Genomic DNA, 17,791 nt, shown 5'->3' with positions numbered 1-17,791 from the left:
GCTTCAGAACAGTTAAGCACAAAATCAGTGTCATGTCCTGCCAATGTGTAGCCATGTGTCCCTTCTATCGGGGATTAGTGTCATTCTCCACCATGCAATGTGTTAATCAGACAACCCTTTGCCCTGAGATCTCAGCTGAGCTCATCATTTCCTACCGGTCAGTGGAAATCCTCATGAATTCTGTTCTCAAAGGAGACCAGTGGGCTGTCATGTCTCTCCTGGTGTCGTTGTTGTTATGGCTGAATGCGTTTCTGGGTGGGGTGAGAGAGAGTGAGTTAGCAACCCCCCTGAGTTACAGAGCTGCTCCCCCTCCCCTTGTTGCCTTGGCCTCTGAGCAACTAACCTTAAAATAGACTGAGTGTGATGTGGGTCAGGAGGCTGAGGTATGGAGGGGTGGGGGTGGGTCAGAAGATATATTTGTATTTGTATAATTCACAACACAAGTGAATTACGATTTCTATATATCTACAATGCCGTGCAAAAATCTGAATTTCACGCCCACTGTTTACAGTAATAAAACAAATGCTTATCATGATACTGTAACAATTTTTCAACACCACATGTTTAAATGGTTTCTCAGATACAACAGAAATAGTGCATAGGGTTATCTGAATGATGTTGGGATGTTATGTTAAGTATTGTTCCTTAGCAAGCATGTTTGGTTATTACATTTGGTAATCAGTCATTTCTCAGTACCTTGGTGTTGCATTTTCCATATCCTGTGTGTGTCCATCAGCCTCTTAATAGACACGGCTATCTGTAATATATAACAGGGTCTGGGTGTTTTGGACCTCCATCATGGCTCATTAGTATCAATTTTGCAATGTAAGGTTTTGTCGACTGATTTGAAGACAAGCTGATTATTAAACTGGTTCGTAAATGAGTGTGAAAAACACAACTGTTGGTTAAACTCATGACCACTGCATTCAATGTAGATGTGTTTATGTGAATGATTACCTGTGTTTAGGAGCCAAAGGAAATGCCTTGATAAATCGCTCCTCCATCAACTTTACAAGTTGAAAGATTGCCTGTGGAGAGCACTGTTTATGATTCCTATACTAATGTTAATCTGACAGAAGGTTTCCCCCATTTGATAAAAGGTCATTAGGTCAAAGGTCATTGGTTTTCTAATGAAATTCCATTTGGTCTGGATGGTATAAAGTGTGTTCAGGACTCTCATTCAAGAGTCTGCTTGTCCAGACTTGTTGTTAACACGCATTGATTCTTTTTCTTAGAACTATTGCCTTTAACGATTAAGAATATATAATTGTCAAGAGCTTTTGAAGATTCAAGTCCCAAAAAAGTGTCAGCGGACAACAGGGTTTAAAGATCGGTTTCTGTTTTTGGATAATCAAAACAAAAGTTGGTTCACATCACTTAACACATGCCCATTACTTTTACTGTAGTGACTTAATTACTTAATTAGAAGCCTGGATCAGGGGGAGTACATCAGCGCTGTGCCTTTCTGCTGCACATTACACTCTACACACCTGACCCACACACACACATGCATGTACGCATGTACGCAGGCACCCACCCACACACACACACAAACACACCCACATACACACACACACACGCGGGTATGTGAATGGGTAAATGTTGTGGGAGTGGTAACGTGGAGACAGCACTGGTCTCTGATAGTCTGGACAGACGGAGCTCCTCACTCTGCTGTGGGGTTATAGAGTTTTATTCTGACTCCACCTCTATTGTCACATTGAATTCTAGAGATAGATAGATAGATATATCTAGAGAGAGGACTCTGGTGAGAGATTCTAACTTGTCTGGACATACTGAGGGAGAGGACAAGGTGCCATGGGTGCTGGTGGGAAGACTGGGAGATACAAGGTAGAGAGGGATGTGCTGGACGAGCAGGGGCTGGAGGATGTGGCTCAGAGGAGGAACTACGCTGACACCAACCCTCCCCTGACCAAGCGTCTGAAAGCTTCTCTTAGGTAAAGCAAATAACTTGTTGCTTGAGCGTGTACATGAGATTCTAATGTTAGAAATAGATGGGATAAGATCTGCAATTTAAATGATGAGCAGGTTGGTGCATCAACCCAGCTAACTGATCCTGTGGCTTTGTCACTGCCTGTTGGGATTTGATTGGAGTTAGGGTTAGGGTGCCACTGTGCTGCAATATGCATTTTAACTTGGCCCCTTTCTATTTCTCTTCCTATCCTGCTCCCCGTTTCTCTCTCTCTCTTTCTCTCCTGCTGTTAGATGCTCTGTACCCAAGCTGAAGCGAAGTGTGGTGGGCTGCCTGCCTGTGTTATACTGGCTACCCAGGTACTCCATATGGGACTATGGGATGTCCGATCTCATCTCTGGCATCAGCGTGGGCATTATGCACCTGCCACAGGGTAAGACCACTATGGGACCTAACCCATCAAGGTGCCAAAGGAATGCTGGTGGTTTGTTGGCCAGTTTGATTGAGGCTCATAAGCAATTTCCTTGTTTCTCTCCGCAGGTATGGCTTATGCACTGCTGGCCTCCTTACCCCCAGTGTTTGGGCTATATACTTCCCTCTACCCTGCATTAGTCTACTTCTTTTTTGGGACATCCAGACACATTTCCATAGGTAGGTGGTTTGGGCTGGTTGTATGCAATGAACAAGATAAATACTCTCATGCTTTACGTGTTTGTGTGTTACTGTATGGTGTGTTTGTGTGTTACTCTATGGTGTGTTTGTGTGTTACTGTATGTGTGTTTGTGTGTTACTGTATGTGTGTATGTATGTTACTCTATGGTGTGTTTCCGTCCAGGCACATTTGCGGTGTTGAGTATTATGGTGGGCAGTGTAACAGAGAGATTAGCACCAGACATAGACTTCCTCATCCAGAACGGGACCAACAACACAGCAGTAGTGGACATCACAGCCAGAGACGCCTACAGGGTCCAGGTGGCAGCTGCTACGACTGTCCTGGGAGGACTGATCCAGGTCTGAATGCACAGCTCTCACTCAGTAAGATGTTTCTGGTCATGTTACTAATGCATGATAGTCCAAATGTTATATCATGAATCAGGGAAAGTGTCATTGTGGATGATCGTTACTATGACAACATTGTGTGAAGTACATGTGATGTATGAACTCTCAGGTGGTGTTGGGGCTGCTGAGGTTTGGGTTTGTCGGTACCTACTTATCTGAGCCGTTGGTCCGGGCCTACACCACGGCAGCTGCTGCTCACGCTGTGGTGGCGCAGCTCAAGTACATCTTTGGAGTTTCACCCAGGAGGTTTAACGGGCCGCTGGCGTTGGTATATGTGAGTATTATTAAGCACCCATGGGCAAAAGATGAGTAAATGGTTTCAAATATTTGAAAAACTTGGGATGTGCTTGATTAAGCTTGTCTTTGCCCCTGCTTCCATCGTACTGTACCAATGTAACCCAGGTCTGTTAAACACATGACTCAAACCTCTCTCTCTCTCTGTCTCTCTCTGTCTCTCTCTCTCTCTCTGTCTCTCTCTCTCTCTCTCTGTCTCTCTCTCTCTCTCTCTGTCTCTCTCTCTCTGTCTCTCTCTCTCTCTCTCTCTCTCTCTGTCTCTCTCTCTCTCTCTCTCTGTCTCTCTCTCTCTGTCTCTCTCTCTCTCTCTCTGTCTCTCTCTCTCTCTCTCTCTCTCTGTCTCTCTCTCTCTCTCTGTGGATCACATGAACACTTCTCAAGTGTGTTTTTGTCTTTGTGTAATGTAGCCTACTCTACTGTGTGTAATAGAATACCATGATGATTTAGTTGACACTTAGCTGTGGAAATAAATAAAGATCTTGCATCTTTAGCTCTGGCTGGACCCTGCAGTCAGCTCGTGTAACTCTTAATTTTAATTTTAATAATTTTGCCATTTAGCAGACGCTTTTATCCAAAGCGACTTACAATTACGAATTACAGGGACATTCCCCCTGGAGTAACTGAGGGCTAAGTGCCTTACCCAAGGGCACACTAGTAGTGGTGTGGCTTCAGGCGGGATTTGAACTCACAACCTTCCGATCCCAAGTCCAACTCACTATCCACTAGACCACCACTACCCCTACTCTTATCCTCAGACCTTGGTGGACGTGTGCTCCTTGCTGCCCCAGACCCATCTCCCCACCCTGCTGGTCAGTGCCGTGTCCATGGTGTTCCTCATCGCAGCCAAGGAGCTCAACTCCTCCCTCAGCCCCAGACTGCCTGTCCCCATCCCAGTGGAGCTCATCACAGTGAGTTCTAACCCTAACCCTGTCCTTTTGTGTTAGAAAGCAGATGTGTGATAGAATGCACCTCTTACAGCCGAGTCAGCTATTTTGACTATTCTCAAAGTGTCTTACATGGCAGAAACAGGGGATTCATAACTAATGATTAGGACATGTTTGGCTTATGAATGACTAGGTTCTCGTCTACATTCACTGAATGATTAACACAGTTTTCATTGAGAGGATTATTATTATTATTGTTATTTTTAAAATTGTGACTAGATCGTAGCTGCGACTGTGCTATCATCATACACCTACCTCAACAGCAACTACACGATCTCAGTAGTGGGCCAGATTCCCAGTGGGTGAGTATTCAGAGTGAAGGCGTGTAATGACACATACCTGTGTATGTGTGTGTGTGAGTGTGTGTGTGTGTGTGTGTGTGTGTGTGTGTGTTGCTGTACTACCCTGACCTCCACTGTCTCTTGCCATACCCAGCTTGAGTCCTCCCTGCGTACCGAATGTTAGCTTATTTGGAGAGGTTATTGGGGACGCTTTCGCCTTGGCCATTGTCGGATACGCCATCTCCATCTCCCTGGGGAAGACGTTCGCTTTGAAACACGGCTACAAAGTGGACAGCAACCAGGTGACCCATCACCCCATCCCACCACACCACACCACACCACACCACACCACAACACACCACACCACACCACACCACCACACCACACCACACCACACCACACCACACCACACCACACCACACCACAACACACCACACCACACCACACCACAACACACCACACCACACCACACCACAACACAACACCACACTACACCACACCACACCACACCACACCACACCACAACACACCACACCAAAACACACCACACCACACCACAACACAACACACCACACCACACCACACCACACCACACCACACCACACCACACCACACCACAACACACCACACCACACCACAACACAACACCACACTACACCACACCACACCACACCACACCACAACACACCACACCACACACCACACCACACACACACACACACACACACACACACACCACACCACACACACACCACACCACACTACACCACACCACACCACACCACACCACACCACACCACACCACACCACACCACACCACACCACACCACAACACAACACAACACAACACAACACCACACTACACCACACCACACCACACCACCACACAGCACAGCATACCATACCATACATCATGGGGATCCCGATAAACAAATAAATAAATAACATACCATTCCATACTGTACCAGACCTAGTACAAATTCTTGCTTCTTCTTGTTGTTTCACCCTCCCTAACCCTAACCCTCACCCTCCCTAACCCTCCCTAACCCTAACCCTCCCTAACCCTAACCCTCCCTAACCCTCCCTAACCCTAACCCTCACCCTCCCTAACCCTAACCCTAACCCTAACCCTAACCCTAACCTCTCCCTGCTGAAGGAGTTGGTGGCTCTGGGCCTCAGTAACACAGTGGGCGGGTTCCTGCAGTGCTACTCTGTCTGCTCCTCCATGTCCCGCAGTCTGATCCAGGAGACCACAGGAGGCAAAACACAGGTGAGAGGAAATCACTGCAAGTTTCTAATAATAATAATAATAATAATAATAATAATAATAATAACTTTTATTTGTATAGCACTTTTCCAATCCATCATTCTCAATAATAGTGATTGCTAAATACGAATAAATAACATATGACGTTTGAATGATTTAAAAGTATATGAATCTATACTGTATGGTCTAAAATAGTGGACTTGTGTTTTACAATAGTTATTTTTATTCCAGATGGCTGGAATGGCCTCTGCTGTCATCGTGCTGGTGACGGTTCTAAAGCTTGGACCGATGTTCCAGGAGCTGCCTAAAGTAAGTAAGGGTCAACTAACTAACTACTCTGCTAACCTAAAGTAAGGGTCAACTAAGGGTCAACTTCTCACTGTGTGTCAGTGGAAGACAGAAGTAATGTGTGAGAGTTGGGGCCTCATTTATAGAAAGTACTTTGGATCAAGGATCTTACTTTGGATCAAGGATCTTAATTTGATCGTATGTAGAAAACAACGTCAAAGTAGTGATTTATAAAATGTCAACGTGAGTCAATTTGACGGTGGAAACAATTGTAGCTCTACGTCAGGTATTGACTTACGCACATTACCTACTGGTTATGCAGAGTTATTACAGGCATGTGAGCCACACTCGGAAGCTCGCCCAGTGGTCACTGGTGTCCGCTATGACAGGGCGTAAACACCTGCGTTCAATCTCAAGTATATTTGGTATTTATAGAACTACAGACGTACGCAATTTTAAACAAGCGCAGCCCTTTTTATAAATAATGCTTACGTCCGTTTAGAAAAATGTGCTTAAGTGCAAGTCAAAGATGACGTTCAAGTACTTTTTTATAAATGAGGCCCTTGGTCTATTCAAGAATGTGATGGTGAAGTATGAAGCAGTGTGTTTTATAACCATAGCGTCTGAAACCAGCTGTGTGTATCAGCTAACCCTAACCCAGCTGTGTGTATCAGCTAACGCTAACCCAGCTGTGTGTATCAGCTAACCCTAACCCAGCTGTGTGTATCAGCTAACCCTAACCCAGCTGTGTGTATCAGCTAACCCTAACCCAGCTGTGTGTATCAGCTAACCCTAACCCAGCTGTGTGTATCAGCTAACCCTAACCCAGCTGTGTGTATCAGCTAACCCTAACCCAGCTGTGTGTATCAGCTAACCCTAACCCAGCTGTGTGTATCAGCTAACCCTAACCCAGCTGTGTGTATCAGCTAACCCTAACCCAGCTGTGTGTTCCAGGCCGTCCTGGCTGCTGTGTGTATCAGCTAACCCTAACCCAGCTGTGTGTATCAGCTAACCCTAACCCAGCTGTGTGTTCCAGGCCGTCCTAACCCTAACCCTAACCCTAACCCTAACCCTAACCCTAACCCTAACCCTAACCCTAACCCAGCTGTGTGTATCAGCTAACCCTAACCCAGCTGTGTGTATCAGCTAACCCTAACCCAGCTGTGTGTATCAGCTAACCCTAACCCAGCTGTGTGTATCAGCTAACCCTAACCCAGCTGTGTGTATCAGCTAACCCTAACCCAGCTGTGTGTATCAGCTAACCCTAACCCAGCTGTGTGTATCAGCTAACCCTAACCCAGCTGTGTGTATCAGCTAACCCTAACCCAGCTGTGTGTATCAGCTAACCCTAACCCAGCTGTGTGTATCAGCTAACCCTAACCCAGCTGTGTGTATCAGCTAACCCTAACCCAGCTGTGTGTATCAGCTAACCCTAACCCAGCTGTGTATTCCAGGCCGTCCTGGCTGCTGTGTGTATCAGCTAACCCTAACCCAGCTGTGTGTATCAGCTAACCCTAACCCAGCTGTGTGTATCAGCTAACCCTAACCCAGCTGTGTGTATCAGCTAACCCTAACCCAGCTGTGTGTATCAGCTAACCCTAACCCAGCTGTGTGTATCAGCTAACCCTAACCCAGCTGTGTGTTCCAGGCCGTCCTGGCTGCTGTGTGTATCAGCTAACCCTAACCCAGCTGTGTGTATCAGCTAACCCTAACCCAGCTGTGTGTTCCAGGCCGTTCTGGCTGCCATCGTCTTTGTCAACCTGAAGGGAATGTTCAAGCAGTACTCTGACATCACCACTCTGTGGAGGAGCAGCAAGGTTGATCTGGTGAGGCCAGTGGGTTACCCTAACCCTACACATCACACCTGGATCTAGTATAATATATACACCGGTATTGCCTGATTTGATTGACAAATCAGTTTTAAAGTAATTATTAGTGGTTAAATCAATGTCCTATTCCAAGGTGGTGTGGTTGGTTACTTGGGTGTCGACACTGCTGTTCAATCTGGACTTAGGCCTGGCTGCCTCTATCGCCTTTGCCCTTCTAACCGTTATCTTCAGGACCCAGCGGTAAGCTAATTTGCTTATTACACATATACAGTAATTAGTCAAATGTAAGAAGAAAAGCACCCTTGTCCCTTATGTCCGTACCGAGCCCTGTCGGCCTTTCTTCCAGCCCGAGGTACTCTGTTCTGGGGCACGTTCCCGGCACTGAGCTCTATGTGGATATGCAGACCCACAGAGAGGTGAGGCAGTGAATGGCTCATAATACACAGGAGAATACACAGTATGAACAATAACCTCTGATAGAGACAACTGGTTGTTTTGTTTATGTCAGGTGAGAGAGGTGCTGGGCATCACTATCTTCCACTCGTCTGCCACTGTGTACTTTGCCAACGCTGACCTCTACCTGGAGGCACTGAAAGAAAAGGTTCACCTTGTTTTTTACAGCTCAATGACATTTAGTCTTTTTCTTTCTTCTTTGCTATTTGCTCATTATTTTACGCATCATGTTGTTATATTCTTTGCATTTTCAGTCTCTGTCTACTGAATCTATAGGACACATTGTAATCTATTTGGGATAACAGTTTGAGTATCTATGTTTAGAGTGGGCTTGACATCAGCAAGATGATTATCTACAAGAGGAGACAGGAGGCAAAGCAGAGGCGGAGAGAGAGGAGGGCTGAGAGGAGAGCTAGGAGGGAGGCCAAGAAACAGGTGAGATATTGTGTGAATCTGCATTCTATTTGATCCTGAGAAAAGTTAGTAGTACAGTATGTTGTGACATATAAACACTAGTCTCAAGCCAGCTAATGTGGACATAATGATCCAGGTTTTGAGAACTTCGAGAAGGGAGAAAAACATCTTCTTCTACAGACAGACCTAACCCTAACCTCCACTGACAAAATCACAAATCACCAAGTTTGGATAGGTGGGTTAGGGTTAGGGAGCATATGCAACATGTCTGGCCCCGCGAGACTAAACACAGTCAGTAAACTGACATCAGCATCCATCATCTGCACGTTGTGTCTGTGTGGATTCTGCAGAGCCAGGCTCAGAGAGCAGCAGAGCAGGGAGGCCCTGTCTTCTCTGTGGAGGAGGAGGCTGGGCACTGGAGGGACACGTGTGTTGATGCGGAGGAGTCAGTGGAAGACCGGCCGTGTGGCAGAGAGAACGGGACGGTGTTTGTTATGCCAACAACACCTCGCAGCTGGGAGTACCTGAAGGGCCGTGATCCTGACAGCGCCACCCTGGGGTCAGTGTCTGAACTGCAGGACGGGGACACCACCACTTTGGGCTCGAGCAGCGAGGACACCCTCAGCCGAGACCTGGAGAGAATCTCTCTGGGTTCTCTGGGCAAGTGGACCTGGGACATTCACTCGATCATCCTGGACCTCTCCACTGCCAACTTCATTGACACAGTGGCCATCAAAACCATGAGAAATGTGAGTAACGTGGGTGATGAAGAAGGCAGGTAAATGATGATATACAGTATGAGAGAAGAGAGAGGGGCTATCAGACTGAAGATGTATACGAATGTGGAAGGAGTGACTAGGTGAGGGTTGTTTTAGGTGTTCCAGTAATAATTCCTCTTTAACTGGAGAAGCGCTCAGAGTCAGTTCTCCCTGTTCTAACAGATGTTATGTGTTAACAGATATTCCAAGACTTTGGTGAGATTGATGTTCACGTCTACATGGCTGGGTGTCAGGGTAAGTAACGCCTGCTCTCAACCATCCCTGATTTGTAGTGTTATTTTGAACTAATGTTCCTGTCCACTGTCCAGCGTCTGTAGTGGAGCAGTTAGAACTCGGGGGCTTCTTCTCTGAGGCCATCACTAAAGGACATCTGTTTGTTACCATCCATGATGCTGTGTTATATTGTCTCGGCCGCCAAGGAGCATCACTGCCCAGCGATGAGTATTCCATGGTAAGATACTGTATGTGCTTGACCACATACAACACGCAATGTACAGTTGCAATCAAAATTATTCAACCCCCATTGCACATTACGTTTATTGGCAAAATATAAACATTTTCAGCTGTTTGCAATAAACAAATTACACAAGAACTGTTTAAGTAGTTCAATGAAACTAATATTACAAGTTTTTTTTTTTTTTTTTTAATCCAAATTCAACACAAAATGCTACTTTTAATGACTACTGCACTAATGACTACTGCACTAATGACTACTGCACTAATGACTACTGCACTAGTACTGCAGTCTCACAATTATTCAACCCCTTCATGACAGGCATCTTCAATACTTCCTTCCTTCTGCTGTTATAACCTTCTGCTGTTATAACCTTCTGCTGTTATAACCTTCTGCTGTTATAACCTTCTGCTGTTATAACCTTCTGCTGTGCTGCACAGCCAGACAGCAGCGTCTGACAGGGTTAGTGAATCTTAGCCCCTTCCTCAACGGCCTCCAGCTCAGTCATATTCTTGGGTTTGCGTTGTGCAACCGCCTTCTTCATTCTTCATCACTTTTATTCATTTAATATTTATTTTGTATTTTGTTCAATCCCAGATAGGCTGTGTGTGTGTGTCAGTGTGTGTGTGTCAGTGTGTGTGTGTCAGTGTGTGTGTGTGTGTCAGTGTGTGTGTCAGTGTGTGTGTGTCAGTGTGTGTGTGTGTCAGTGTGTGTGTGTCAGTGTGTCAGTGTGTGTGTGTGTGTGTGTGTGTGTGTGTGTGTCTGTGTGTGTGTGTGTGTGTGTGTGTGTGTGTGTGTGTGTGTGTGTGTGTGTGTCAGTGTGTGTGTGTCAGTGTGTGTGTGTGTGTGTGTGTGTGTGTGTGTGTGTGTGTGTGTGTGTCAGTGTGTGTGTGTGTGTGTGTGTGTGTGTGTGTCTGTGTGTGTGTGTGTGTGTGTGTGTGTGTGTGTGTGTGTGTGTGTGTGTGTGTGTGTGTGTGTCTGTGTGTGTGTGTGTGTGTGTGTGTGTGTGTGTGTGTGTGTGTGTGTGTGTGTGGCTTAAAGTGTTATGGCTTTGTAGATACACTGAGACGAAGTCTAAAGTTCCAATCACTGAGGCAGCGTGTGTCTTATCTGTGTTCTTGAAATGTCAAATGCTTTTTTTCAAATAAGAGGATTATTGTGACATTTTCAGAATGTGCTATTTTGGACCAAAGTAAAACAAAGAAAACTATCTGAAGTTGTCGTTATTATTAAGTTATTGTGCCACGATTTGACCAGTCAGGCCCAATGTTCCTCCATGTGGCCCTGCTCATCCCTGCTCTAACCCTGAGCCAGTCCTGGTATTTATGTGTTCTATCTCAAGCCCTTGATTAGTGTGCTTGAGACAGGGGGTTGAATCATTTTGAGACTGCAGTAGTGATTAAAAGTAGCATTTTGTGTTGAATTTGGATAAAAACCATGGTAATTAGTTTTATTGAACTATTTAAACTGTTCTTGTCTACTTTGTTTATTGCAAACAGCTGAAAAATGTTACATTTAGCCAATAAGCCTAATATGCAATGGGGGTTGAATAATTTTGATTGCAACTGTACAACTATTGAACAGAAGACAATACATTGCTTTTAACAAATTCATCAACTCTGAAAATATGTAATTACAGGATATGCATGTTTAAATATGTAATTACAGGATATGCATGTTTAAATATGTAATTACAGGATATGCATGTTTAAATATGTAATTACAGGATATGCATGTTTAAATATGTAATTACAGGATATGCATGTTTAAATATGTAATTACAGGATATGCATGTTTAAATATGTAATTACAGGATATGCATGTTTAAATATGTAATTACAGGATATGCATGTTTAAATATGTAATTACAGGATATGCATGTTTAAATATGTAATTACAGGATATGCATGTTTAAATATGTAATTACAGGATATGCATGTTTAAATATGTAATTACAGGATATGCATGTTTAAATATGTAATTACAGGATATGCATGTTTAAATATGTAATTACAGGATATGCATGTTTAAATATGTAATTACAGGATATGCATGTTTAAATATGTAATTACAGGATATGCATGTTTAAATATGTAATTACAGGATATGCATGTTTAAATATGTAATTACAGGATATGCATGTTTAAATATGTAATTACAGGATATGCATGTTTAAATATGTAATTACAGGATATGCAGTGCAGTGCCACATTTTGAAGACCCATGGACATCCTCAGGCCAAATGACCCTAAAACAAACATGGTTGGACAGAACTGATCATAGAACTGATCATAGATGTTTATGATGGACCAGACAGAAGTTATTGTGTTGACCCTTTTATCTGATTGGAAAGGTGGAAAAACAAGGGAATTAAGTTTAAAAGAATTTGAGAAAGGTCAGGGTCCATTTTATTTTCTAAAAGGATGCTTGCTGGATGCATGTTTTGTTTATCTTTATTCTGGTATGACTGTTTTCAAAATTAGATAATTTCATTTTAAGATTACAGAGGTTGATTGAGGGTAATATAGAATTAAAATGTGAATATGTGTTAATTAAAATATTTCATGCAATGCACAGCTCAGTCCAGCAGTTTCTTTTTTTCCCATCAATTTCATCAATGCTATCAAGTTCTTATGAGCTTGATTGATAATGATTGAGATAATCATTACTTCTGGTTACTTTTCAGAACTAGTAATAGTATGGTTTGGTAGATAGATACTTTTCAGTTATTAGGACAGGCCCCTATCTTGCTTAAGTTAAGTAAAAAGTAAATATAGTTTTACAGCAGAGAACATGTATAACGTTAATCATTATTTCTATTAAAGATCCTGTAACTCATACACTATCCTCAGAATACCAACAGTACTGTCAGGGTGACAAAGCTGGGGAATATAGGCTATTGCCATTATGGGTCGGTCAGATTAATTTCGTTTTTAGGGCAGCTCTGAAATTTGCGTCACTTTGGACCGTAGCCGTAGAGGGTTAGGGTTAGCCGTAGAGCCACAAGCGCAGACCTGCTATGTTCATCCCAGAGAACTCCAGTGAGGTGTTACTAGGTAACTTAAGTTATTGACGAAGGGCAATATTCTGATACTGATGACAGAAATGAATTAACACTTCCTACACTATGCTAAAATAAGGAAGATAATGTATACCGTTTATTTAAAAATGTAAAGTGTTTATTTGGAACAGAGCAAAGTGATTTAGTGCAATTTGGAACAGACACAAACAAGGTGAACAAAACTGAATAAATACTCAAATAAATATACTCCCAATCCTACCTGGTGCAGTTATGATATACAATAATAAATAAACAAGAGACAATCTGTCTAAGTCATTTTTCTATTGGCTATGGTTATTTATGACCATAATGTAAAAAAAAAAAAGCCTCACTTAACATCTGATATAGTACATGCAAATGGTACCTTTTCGCTGGTCACATTTTCTCCCACAATAGGTGCATTACAGTAAGAATTCCACCTCATAAAAATGTAATATTGATGTTTTTTGACATTCAGAGGAGAGGTACATTTTGCATTCATGTAAAAAAGGTTTGGAATAGCTTGAATTCAGTTCAAAGTAACATTAACACAGGAAACCTTAACACAAAGACATGGACATTTAAAACAATTTGAATCTCATTTCCCTTGACATTTGCATAAACCCAACATGACTACAGTCCCTGAATATCTCTCTCTGTACTGGCCGCAGGGGGAATTATGGGAAGTTGTGCACAGGACAGTCAAGTTGGGTCAAGGGGCGAAGGGAGTAGCTTTGGGACTCAAGACAAGGTGTGGGAGGTCATTCTTTTTGGTTGCTAGGCTACAGGTCCTGGTGGGTGTCTGTGTACAGTTCAGGGCTTGGCTCTTCGCCCTCATCCTCCTGCTGCTGTGAGACCAGCTGCTGGTAGCGAGCCTGACGCTGGTAGTCTGGGTCGATGTTGATCCAGTTATTGGCAACCCACTTCGTCCCACGGGTGACCACACAGCCTCCATGCAGAGAGTACTCATCCTGCTCCCCTACCCAACCTATGGGGAAAAACAAAAGTAGCTGCTTGATGCTGTATACATGACAACTACTATAGACTCTAGTGGGTATTATTTTTCTAAATATTTCTACAACAGGTGTCCTGATAACCTTTACTAAAACAAGGTATTTGTATTTTTGGCCTGAAAGGTAGTGATGTTATAAAATATAGTGACTGACTCAATACCAGTAATTGTGTGTACAGGGTTACCCTTTGTCTCTGAGGGGCATGTTGCATGTTAGGGTTAGGTAGCATGTTGCATCAGTGTACCTCGTCCGTCAGAGAGGTAGTTGTACCAGAACACTGCCGTCCCCTGAGTGGGCTTCACCCTCAGGTTACTCTTGTCACAGTTCTTTCTGGTGTCCAAAAGATCCACATCGTTCTGGATCAGAGACTAAAAACACAAACACATAAACACTAAGACTCAATAACACTACTGACCAAGACACATACATATGCATACACATACTCATACATACATAAACACATACAGTATGTATATAGAGATGAATCAAACAGACATAATGTGCACACTCATTCACAGACACCCCAAATTACGCACCACTTCCTCATAGGTCCTGTTGTCTGCCACAGGGAATGCGGTCTCACCGCCTCCCTCAACAGAGTTCAGGTAGAAGAGCACTGTGATGTACCTAGGGTTAGGGGTAGGGTTAGGGTTAGGGTCAAAGGTTAGGGGTAGGGTTAGAACTGTGATGTACCTAGGGTTAGGGGTAGGGTTAGGGTTAGGGTCAAAGGTTAGGGGTAGGGTTAGAACTGTGATGTACCTAGGGTTAGGGGTAGGGTTAGGGTTAGGGTCAAAGGTTAGGGGTAGGGTTAGAACTGTGATGTACCTAGGTAAACAAACCCACACGATGGACAAACTATCTTATATATACGTAACATAACAGCTATGTTAACGCTGGGCAACCCCACTCACAGTAACATGCCAGTCATTGTTATGCCACTGATGAAGCCTAAACATAGCCATACAACACACAATGCATCAAGCACACCAAGCTACCATACACACACTCACATATTCATAGTACATTTTCACCACACATGTACAGTATGCTCATATACCGGTGGACCCAGTCATTGGTTGATTAAACCTGACCTATCAGTGCCATAGGCCTCTCTCACCTGCAGGAAGTCTCAAAGGGAGTGGAGGTGTTGGCTGCGAGGCGGGTATGTGTGCAGGCGGTCTCTGGGTAGACGGGCCCACTGTCGTGGTGGGCGTGGTAGTGGCCCCCCTCCTCATAGCGCACCACCTGCAGGGGCTCGCTGAGGTCCACCAGGGCCGAGGGCAGCCGGGTCAGACGGGTCACCCTACAGACACACGAGGGGTCAGAGGAGTCACCCTACAGACACAGGAGGGGAATAGGATGAACATCTTAATCAACTGCCACTTCAGTGGTGACATTTGTTTTGAATTATCTTAAAACAAACAAAATAAGGTTTGAATTAAAATTAAAAGCCCCTGAAAACATGTTAAACACCATATTCAAAATAAATCCATTGGTGATTTCCTTTGTTTGATTGAATGATGCCAGGCTGCTAGAGGACAGAGTAGAGTCAGGATTAGGGTTAGAGGGCAGCAGTGGGTCTCCTCACCTCTTCTTCAGGGTTAGGGTTAGGGTTAGCTCACCTCTTCTTCAGGGTTAGGGTTAGGGGTCTCCTCACCTCTTCTTCAGGTCCCTGAGGACCTGGTGCGCTCCCTGGCCCTGGTACAGCCAGGTGTGTCTGCTGTTCCTCACCAGCTGGCTCCTCTCCACCCCACGCTGCTGCAGGAAGCGCTGGAACGCATCGCCGCTCAGGAGCCGGAACTCGTCCAGGCTCAGCATGCCTACACGTCACACAGAGGGCCTACACGTCACACAGAGGGCACATCCTGTACACTGACACAGAGGCTGTGATTGTGGGTAATGTTGCCCCTGAATTCTTCTATTGACATTTGATTCAGGCTCATTTTAGCGGAAGATTTTTGCATGGATTTCTTTGCATATGTTTGGTAATGTTTAAAACTGGTCTAAGGAATGGTCTAAATTGATAGGTGGGTCGGATCTGGGCCGCGGGCCTTATGGTGCTCTCTCTATTACTGTATAGTAGAATAGGAGCCCTAAGCCTAACCCTAACCCTAAGCCTGACCCTAACCCTGACCCTAACCCTAAGCCTGACCCTAAGCCTGACCCTAACCCTAAGCCTGACCCTAAGCCTGACCCTAACCCTAAGCCTGACCCTAACCCTAACTCTTACCATTTCCATCTGGGTCGGCTTTAAGTCCAGCATAGATCTCTCGTAGATTTTCTGGTGTCAGCCAGATCCCATCTCGCACCCGTGAATGGGTCAATATCTGTGGGAGCCGAGAGGCATTAAACACATGGATACACACATAATGCACGACAAATACATTCATGTTCAGCACGCGTGCTTGCGCGCGCGCACACACACACACACACACACACCTCCTGGAGTTGCAGCTGGCCATCCTGATTGAGATCCAGGAGGTTGAAGATCTCCTCGGGGCCGAGGTTCAGCTGCTCCGCCAGCTCCTCCTGGCCCTCGGGCACCGTCACCTGGCTGTCCATCAGACCCTTCACCTGGGCCAGCCGCCGCACCACAGCACACTCCTGCTCAGACAGGAACCCAGGGATCTCTGCACGTTAACACACACAGAGAGATATATAGCATAAACACAGAATCTTGGAGAGCATTTAATTGAACCAGATTGATGACATAAACCCACATCTCAGGGCATAGGAGGGCCAGGAGTCTCACCGAACAGCAAGGGCTTCAGACTCAGGGTCCGCATCTCGTGCACTCTGTTTGGCACAAGTGACACCTTCTGGACATGTCCGACCTGACAGACAAAACAATGACTACTTAACGAAACTTAAGTTTGCACCATAATACACAATATACATTGTCTTAAGCCTTATCTCACCCGTATCCCCTCGATGCGTGGAAGGTTCATGTCACGTTGAAATCCAGATTCTTGTGACTGGGCCTCAGTGTGACGACTGCTGGCCTCATCCCGACCCGGAGTCATTTCTCCTGGACCGTTGTTGTAATGCACGTACAGAAGTAGTAGAATGACATTGATGATGTAAACATGGAAAAAGACCATGACAACCATGAAGTAGGAGCGCGAACACACGCTGCTCTTCTCCAGCGGGACTCTAACCCTGGCCAGAGGAGGAGGAGGAGGAGGAGGAGGAGGAGGAGGACCGGTGTCATCGTCGCTTTCCTGAGGTTCAAACATCTTCTCAAGACCTAATGGAAGTTGATGACTAGCTAGTTATTACCGTTATGAGACAGCGTTTGATTCTGTCTTACTAGAAGCTGGATTTACAGTAGCTGGCTGACTGTCATATCAAATGTACAGTAACGTACAGAACCACAGAACAGAACCACAGGACCACAGGACCACAGGACCACAGAACCACAGCACCACAGGACCACAGAACCACAGCACCACAGGACCACAGAACCACAGGACCACAGGACCACAGGACCACAGAACCACAGGACCACAGGACCACAGGACCACAGAACCACAGGACCACAGGACCACAGGACCACAGGACCACAGAACCACAGAACCACAGGACCACAGGACCACAGGACCACAGAACCACAGGACCACAGGACCACAGGACCACAGGACCACAGAACCACAGGACCACAGGACCACAGGACCACAGAACCACAGGACCACAGGACCACAGGACCACAGGACCACAGGACCACAGGACCACAGAACAGAACCACA

General features: G+C 44.9%; 2 protein-coding genes across 2 annotated transcripts; one reads left to right on the top strand and one right to left on the bottom strand.

Annotated features, from left to right (window-relative positions):
- Window positions 1-1,815: 1,815 nt before the first annotated feature.
- On the top strand, window positions 1,816-10,450 carry slc26a6l1 (solute carrier family 26 member 6, like 1; the record flags this gene model as incomplete). The annotated part of the gene is made up of 19 exons (XM_080545737.1): window positions 1,816-1,955; window positions 2,224-2,363; window positions 2,471-2,581; window positions 2,766-2,941; window positions 3,099-3,263; window positions 4,039-4,191; window positions 4,447-4,529; window positions 4,663-4,810; window positions 5,665-5,778; window positions 6,007-6,084; window positions 7,794-7,889; window positions 8,026-8,132; window positions 8,239-8,308; window positions 8,401-8,493; window positions 8,670-8,780; window positions 9,110-9,508; window positions 9,718-9,772; window positions 9,847-9,989; window positions 10,433-10,450. The coding sequence occupies 19 exons, from the start codon at window positions 1,816-1,818 to the stop codon at window positions 10,448-10,450; spliced, it is 2,400 nt and encodes a 799-aa protein (XP_080401863.1).
- A 3,364-nt stretch (window positions 10,451-13,814) lies between these two features.
- Window positions 13,815-17,572, bottom strand: p4htmb (prolyl 4-hydroxylase, transmembrane b; the record flags this gene model as incomplete). Its single annotated transcript, XM_080545736.1, has 9 exons — window positions 16,964-17,572; window positions 16,798-16,879; window positions 16,485-16,675; window positions 16,276-16,372; window positions 15,703-15,865; window positions 15,163-15,348; window positions 14,582-14,672; window positions 14,290-14,413; window positions 13,815-14,020 (listed from the first exon to the last, which is right to left on the bottom strand). Exons 1-9 carry the CDS (start codon window positions 17,279-17,281, stop codon window positions 13,815-13,817), a joined length of 1,458 nt encoding a protein of 485 aa, XP_080401862.1. The 5' UTR covers window positions 17,282-17,572.
- Window positions 17,573-17,791: the final 219 nt, after the last annotated feature.

Source organism: Nansenia antarctica, assembly GCF_963989245.1.
Source record: "Nansenia antarctica genome assembly, chromosome: 15".
NCBI lineage: Eukaryota > Metazoa > Chordata > Actinopteri > Argentiniformes > Microstomatidae > Nansenia > Nansenia antarctica.
The sequence above is the reverse complement of the archived record's forward strand: the minus strand, read 5'-3'. Positions and strand labels throughout refer to the sequence as shown.